Here is an 8036-nt window from a genome sequence, read left to right as displayed (position 1 = left end):
AAGAAATCATTGACAAATTTAATACAATATTAATATTCATATTAAACATGACATGATTATGTGAGCATTCCACAAAAACAACTGCGTGATGATGGACTTGACAAGTGGTGATGAGTTGGTACTTATTCTTTTCTGAAAAAATGGGGGAAAAGAAAACAAATTTGGGTTCACCCTATCCTGAGAAGTAGGAGAGAATGCAAAAAGTTTCACTGCTTGGTTCAGGAGGTGCTTAGACTGACAGTAAGCTTTACCACATCACAAGGTAGGCTATGGACAATGGACTGTGCACACACTGTTTTGACTGCCGAGCTCCTCTCCTATTTTTTCCCCCAGACATTGCCTTTAAAGGCTTTATAATTTTTCATGCCCTTGTCAAACAGCGATGGGTTTTGAGACACAAACTGAATGAGAGACTCCACCAAGTCTGCAGCAGTGTGATGATGTTTCCACAACCTGTGCCTTAATTGGTTGGATGCATTCATTTTACAGGCGAAATATTAAAAAATTGAACCTGTTTTGAAAAAAAAAATAATTTTTTGCACACAAACATTCATGTTTGATGTCAAAGTGTTAAAAATATGGGATAGTCATTTGAAAAATATATTTTTGAGTGTGAAAAAACTAGTAATGACAAATTACTTTGTATGTTTAAAGACCTTAAGAATTAAAGCACTTTGTAATTGAAATATGTGTCTCGTATTATAATAATACACTCACCGGCCACTTTAATAGGAACTTGTTCTTGATTCTAAGGTTCCTGTTCTTGGCTGACAGGAGTGGAACCCCATGTGGTCTTCTGCTGTTGCATGCTGAGATGCTTTTCTGCTCACTACGATTGTAAAGAGTGATTATATGAGTTACTATATCCTTCCTGGCAGCTCGAACCAATCTGGGGTGGATTTCCCAAAAGCCTCTTAGCGCTAAGAGCATCTTAACTAGGAGAGAGAGCGTTCATTGTGCTGCTAGCTCTACCATTTAACGATGATCTTTTTGCTGCGATACCACAAGTTGGCCTAATGGTTAGTGTGTCTGCCTCTCGATCGGGAGTTCTATTCACTGTCAAAAAAAAAAAGGTACCTACTGCCGTCTGGCAAGGCACGCTGCAATACAGATGCAAGTGGGGAGTCAAACTCTCGTGGTTACCAGAGGACTAGCTCCCCACTGTAATCCTAGCTATGTAATAGGCGAGAGGACGAGGGAAACGGAAATCGGAGCTGCCCTATGTGCCACATGGTGTGGGAAGGGACTTTGTGCTGCGATGCTTTTGGGAAACTCAGGTCTGGCTATTTTCCTCTGACCTCTCTTATCAACAAGGCATTTCCACCCACAGAACTGTGGCTCATTCAATGTTTTTTTGTTTTTTGCACCATTCTGCACCACTCTAGAGACTGTTGTGTGTGAAAAGCCCAGAAGATCAGCAGTTTCTGAAATACTTAAACCAGTCCATCTGGCACCAACACCCATGCCAAAGTGAAAGTCATAGAAATGACAATTTTCTCCATTCTGATTTTTGAAGTAAACATTAACTGAAAATTTTTATTTGTATCTGCATGATTTTATGCATTGTGCTGCTGTCAAGGGATTGGCTGATTAGATAACTCCATAAAACAGTAGGTGGATGGGTGTACCTAATAAAGTGGCTGTCAGTGTATATTTCTTCACACAGTCTCTTGCATCATGCTCTCTTTGAAGTCTTGATTGAACTGATGCATCATTATGGATTCTGCATTATCAATCAATTACAGCTGTACATACAGTATTTATGAGCATGATAATTAGTGGGCGCACACTTTGAGACACCTCTGAACTCCTAAATGCTTCATTTAAGAAAATCTTTTTATAGCCTGGATATGTCCAGGGATAAAGATCCTAACGATCCTCATGAGATTTCTGTGGATGGTACAACACTGACACCCCAAAGAAGGCTGTGATGTTCTTCCTCTGATAGCCAAAAGACTGTAATTGTTAAGAAGAATTTATACTCAAGTCTTCATCAATGAACAGTTAACAACTTCAGTTTGATATTATAGACTTGAAATTAAAACTCTAATGATGGTCATATTTAAGTTCCTTAGCACTTTCTGACTCTGTAGTTTACAGTTATAGAAGTGTAATGATTTATAATTGCACTATCCAGTGTCACCCAGATGACGATGGGTTCCCTTTGGAGTCAGGTACCTCTTAAAGTTTCTTCCTCATGTCGTCTCACAGAGTTTTTTCTCACCTCCTCTGGCTTTCTCATTAGAGATAAATTAAAAATTAATTAAAATTTTATATCTGGATTTCTGTAAAGCTGATTTGTAACAATGTCCATTGTTAAAAGCACTATATAAATAAAATGGAATTGAAACAAAAATTTTACTCTGAGCAGCTTTATACATACATATCAGCCCTATTCCAGTCTCCAGTCCAGGAATTATCAGTGCAGTGTTATGGTGCATTCCATTTGTACTGGGAAGTAGAGATTCCCAATTGTCCAGTCAGAAATGTCACCTAGGATGCCCCCAGAACTCAGGTTTCTGACTTGGAAAGACAGACAAACCTCAGAGCCCTGACTTCAAAATACAAGATGGCTGCTCCACACATTAACAGTAGTGAAGATACTGTTTATTAGTTCTGTCTTATTTGTGTCTCATTAAATCAGTCTTTCACACAGTACTGTACAACTTCTATCTGTGGACATGTTTCTATGGTGTTTCTATGCACAAAATACCATGTAATGCGTTGTTATCAGTTGGTATTGCTGACAATGGATAACGATGAATTCAAGAGTAACAATGCAGTTTTCATCCTGGTTGTGGAACACTGGACCAGGTCTTTAAAACTGGACCCTCAAAAGTGTATTGGAGGGTGCATGTGAGTTTGCCGAACCAGTCTACACGTGCTTAGACATGCGGTTAGGTTAATATGGGACGGCCTTGGGCTGAGGTGCCCTTGAGCAAGGCACCTAACTCTCAACTGCTCCCCGAGCACTGTTAGCATAGCTGCCCACTGCTCTGGGTATGTATGTGTACTCATTGCTCACGTGTGTGTGTATGTGTGTGTTCACTGCTTCAAATGGGTTAAATGCAGAGAGGAAATTTCACAAGTGTGTGATGAATAAAGTTGTGCTTTCTTTCTTTCTTTCTTTCTTTCTTTCTTTCTTTGTGGACTTGGAAAAGGCATATGACTGTGTCCCTAGGGATGTCCTATGGGGGGTGCTTTGGGAGCATGAGGTATTGGTCCCACTATCACGGGCTATTCGGGCCCTGTTTAACCAGAGTGAGAACATGGATGGCATTGCCAGCAATAAGTCAGATTTGTTTCAGTTGGGTTTTGGTCTCTGCCAGGACTGCCCTTTGCCACCGATTCTGTTCTTAACTTTTAATTTCTCGGCATAGCCAAGGGGTGGAGTGTGTCCCATTCAGGATTTCATCATTGCTTTTTGCAGATGATGTGGTGTTGCTGGCTTTATCAAGCCATTACATACAACTTACACTGGGCAGGTTTGCAGCTGGTTGTGTAGTGGCTGAAATGAGAGTCAGAACCTCCAATCTGAGGCCATAGTTCTTAGCTGGAAAAGGGTGGATTGCCTCCTCCAAGTTGGTGATGAGTCTTTGCCTTAAGTCGAGGAGTTCAAGTAGCTTGGGGTTTTCTTCAGGAATGAGGGAAGAATGGAGTAGGAGATCGACAGATGATTCAGTGCATTTTCTGCAGTGATGCAGACACTGTACTGGTCTGTTTGGGGGAAGAGAGAGCTGAGCTGAAAGGCAAAGCTACTGATTTATGGGTCGATCCATGTTCCTAGCCTCACCTATGGTTGCAAGCTGTGGGTAGTGACAGAATTAACAAGATTGTGGCTACAAGTGGTGGAAATGAGCTTTCTGGGCTCACCCTTAGAGACTGAGTGAGGAGCTCAGACATTCAGGAGAGGCTCTGAGTAGAGCAACTTTTTCTCTGCATTGAAAGGAGCCAGCTGAGGTTGTTTGGGCATCTGTCTAGGATGCCTCCTGAACACCTCCTAGGTGAGGTGTTCCAGGGATGTCCAACTGGGAGGAGACTCCAGAGGCAGACCCAGGACATGCTGGAGAAATTATACCTCTCAATGACTTGGAAACACCTCAGTGTCCTCAGAAGTGCTGGAGTTGATGGCTGGGGAGAGGGAGGCCTGGGCATCTCTTCTGGAACTGTTGCCCCCTCAACCCAGACCTGGATAAGCAGCAGAAAATACTGGTATTGTTAATTGCTGTTATTGGTTTTCTGACTTCCTTTACTGGAATGTGGTCATCCAAGGTGTAAAGTCATTCCCAGCTCCGAATTCCAAAGAAAATGGAATGCAGCATTAGTACACCACACATTTTAATTAGTAAGCAGTGGTGGCTTGTCCATGGGGGTAAACCAAAGCCCAATCACATACACTCACTGTCCACTTTATTAGAAACACTTGTACACCTGCACCTTAATGCAGTTATCAGCCAATCATGTCACAGGATATAATGTATAAAATCATGCAGATACAGGTCAGCTTTAGTTACCTTCAGTTAACAGTCACATCAAACACCAGCATGGGGAAATGGCATGGCTGATGCCAGACAGCATTTCAGAAACTGCTGATCTCTTGGGATTTTGACATACGGTACAATAATCTTTACACAGAATGCTACCAGAAACAAAACAAAAACATTCAGTAAGCAGCAGTTCTGTGATCAGAAACACCTCGTTGATAAGAAAAGTCAAAGGAGAATGACCAGACTGTTTCAAGCTATGGTAACTCAACCCCTCTTTACAACCAAGGTGAGCAGAAAAGCATCTTGAGGAAGATGGTCTTGAGGGTACAACAGCAGAATACTATGTAAGGTTCCACTCCTGTCAAACAAGAACAGGAATCTGAGGCTACAGAGGGTGCAGACTCCTCAAACTGGACAGATGAAGATTGAAAAAGACCAGTTTCAGTAAGCCTGCTATAGCCTATCGGTTTAATTTTGTTTGAGGTTATGTTGTTATTAATGTTGTCCTGCCCCAACAAAATCTATGGCCATGAACCATTTCTGAATGAGACTGAGAAACCTTTCACTGATAGCTCTATCAGCATTACTTGCAGTTTGCTATAGATAAGAGGAAATTTACACTTGATGATGATTTTACTTGTACCATCTTTAACAAATAAGCAATCTTCATCTAATCTACAGATTACCCTCACAAACTACATCATGCCTTGGATAGTAATGGGTGTCTGTGACTCCTAATAACATATTTCTTGAGAGAATAAAAAATATTAATTTCATAAACAATAACATTTCTACTGTAAATAACAAGGACAGCTCAGGACGTGGCCTGCTGGAATGACATGGAGATATGACTATAGGGCAAGAGATGTGTGAAAGCACTGTACTGAATAAACAGCACTGATGGATGGGTTACTGAATGCTCATGTAATGTGCTTACATTATGTTTTACCTTCCGCAAGCCACCTGCCCCCTGTCTCTACCCCTAGTAAACAGGAGCCATCACCTGGGGTTACAATTGATAACACCTCTATCTGAGCATACAGTAAGTCTCATAAGTAAGTCTCATAGACGTTCCTATTAAGGTGGGCAGTGAACTTGAAACAAAACTGTGATTTTTAAAACCTTTCAGTGTTTTAACCATAGCGAGTGTATTCAAGTCTACTGCTAAACAGTCAAACAAAAAAGGTCCTAAAACCTAATTTTAAAGTCTTTCTCACACACACACACACACACACACACACACACACACACACACAGAGAGAGAGAGTATATAGATAGATTGATAGATTGGTTGTGGCATTTGTGTAGTGCAGGAAACTTACCAAAAATTAAGAAGAAACAAATGCACAGATGTGGAGAAAGTCAGAGGTCTTGATGTCTGTTTTTTATTTGTTCCCTTACCATGGGCTCATTGAGCACAATCTTCCTGGAGTATAAAAGTCATTACCTTGATACATTATATGTTTATTAATCTTTAAAATTTACTTTTAGAAAAACAGATCAGTTATTTTATCTTTGCTGTTTACTTTTCATTCCATAAAAATCTTTGCAAAGAAACACCCTGAATAATCCTTTTCCTGTATAGATTACACTTTGCAGGACATAAAGCAAATATGGTGCTTCTTCTTCAACTGCTTTTGTAAACTAAACCGTATACCCCTGTCAGTTGGTGGCTACACCTAAATTCTCTGCCCTACTCCTACCCCATTGTGTCTGCAGTTTGAACTTCATTCCTAGAGGCATACAGGGTTTTCAATAGGAAAAAAAATTCCAATTGTTCTTCTTAGAATGGCAACAAAGAAGAATCTCAAGATGCATTCCCAATAGCTCTGGGGCTACATTCAATCCTACACTTCAGACTCATTCCTAACTTGGATGTTGAGGTCCAGAGTGTGGTGGCAGAAGCGATAGACCACGGACCAGCTGGCCTTCTGCTTCACAAAGAGCCTCAGCTTGTCTCTGAAGGTCTCTCCCAGGAAGCTGTAGATAATAGGGTTCAGGCAGCTGTTGGAGAAGGCCGCCAGGTTGACAATATGCCCAGTCAGAGGATAGTCATGCCACAGGATGGTTATGCTGCGCTTTGAAGGATCTGCTGTGCCCTGGAGCAGCTGGATGCTAATGAAGACATTCTCAGGTAGCCAGCAGATGAAGAACACCAGTACTACCACAACAATCATGCGCAGGGCCTTCTGTCGACGTGGCCACAGGCCCCTGTGCTTCTGAGCCCGCATGAGGATACGTACAATAAGGGAGTAGCACAAACCGATGATAGAGAAAGGCACCAAGAAACCGATTGTCACCTCCAACCATTGGATCTCAAAGACATTGGCGAAGCAGAAGTGGACCTCGCCCGTGTGCTGTGTCTGCACAATGGTGAAGGGCAAGAGGGTGGCCAGGATGGACGCCATCCATATGAGGCTGCAGCTGAGCTTAGCATGCTGCATGGTGCGCAACGGTCTGCTGCTCATGGAGTTGGCTAGAGCCACGTAGCGGTCGAAACTCATCCATGTCAGGAAGAAGATGCTGCTGTACATGTTGACTTGCAGGAAAAGGGACATGAAGGTGCAGAGAACAGCGTAGTCATAGTACTTCTCATTCAGGTTAAAGACCTCAATAAGTGAATCAGCCACTAAAATGAGATCAGCCACTGCCAGGTTGATGAAATAAAGGTCAGGGATGGTCATTTTCTCTCTGTGGTTCAAATTTACCACCAGTATGAGGATGTTCCCAATAATGCCAATGGGGAAGAGTAACACTGTGTATAGGCAAGAGAGGAAAAGGCCAATGACATAAAACTCATAGGTGTCTGTATTCTCGTTCAGACCTGTCGAGTTGTAGTCAAATGAAGTGTTGAGGTGCTCAGTGCTATTCTGATAAATGTGAATCAGAGTGGTTGTCTGCTCTTCCATACTGAAAGTGTCTCTCTACTGCATGTCCCGAATCATAGGTCAAATGCTCCACCAGTGCTACATACTGCATTTGAGTGTGTGCCCAACTCGCAGTTTTGGGTGGCTCACTCATTTAGGCTGCAATTCCCATTCTTACACAATCCCAGATCTTACAAGCAAGACAGTTCAGCAGTAGTTAATAACATCCTGAGGAGTTTGCCTCTTGAGACAGGACGGTTGTGGGAATAGATGCCAATAAGCACCTCCATGCTTGTAGTCGTCTCATCTGTGGGGGCTGCCTGGACTTGTGTGATCCATGACATAGACCCGAGGGGTCTCTCTCTCTCTCTCTCTCTCTCTCAGCTGTGCTTCTATTGTACAGTTTGTTCTTTACACATTTTAATTCCAGTGCTGCTTTGCCTCCTCCAGTCCAAAAAGCATGATTATTCAGCAGGCAGCAGATGATGACGCTATTACTGTGACACCTAATCTAGTGAGAAAGAGGAAGGGAGGAAAGAGGAGAGAGAGAGAGAGCAGAAACCAGAGAGAGAGGGAAAAGAAAAAAGTAATTACAAGACAAGAAAAATACCAGGCACCCTGCTCATGTGCTGTGCCTAGCATCAATTCCTGTCTCACTTTGGCGTCACGGATGTGGCCAAAA

General features: G+C 42.3%; 1 protein-coding gene across 1 annotated transcript; it reads right to left on the bottom strand.

Annotated features, from left to right (window-relative positions):
- Positions 1 to 6334: 6334 nt before the first annotated feature.
- gper1 (G protein-coupled estrogen receptor 1) lies at positions 6335 to 7432 on the bottom strand. Its single transcript, XM_060942126.1, is given in 1 exon segment — positions 6335 to 7432. A coding segment is annotated over 1 exon segment (1098 nt).
- Positions 7433 to 8036: the final 604 nt, after the last annotated feature.

The sequence above is a fragment of the Neoarius graeffei genome, chromosome 16, assembly GCF_027579695.1.
Source record: "Neoarius graeffei isolate fNeoGra1 chromosome 16, fNeoGra1.pri, whole genome shotgun sequence".
Classification (NCBI taxonomy): domain Eukaryota; kingdom Metazoa; phylum Chordata; class Actinopteri; order Siluriformes; family Ariidae; genus Neoarius; species Neoarius graeffei.
The sequence above is the reverse complement of the archived record's forward strand: the minus strand, read 5'-3'. Positions and strand labels throughout refer to the sequence as shown.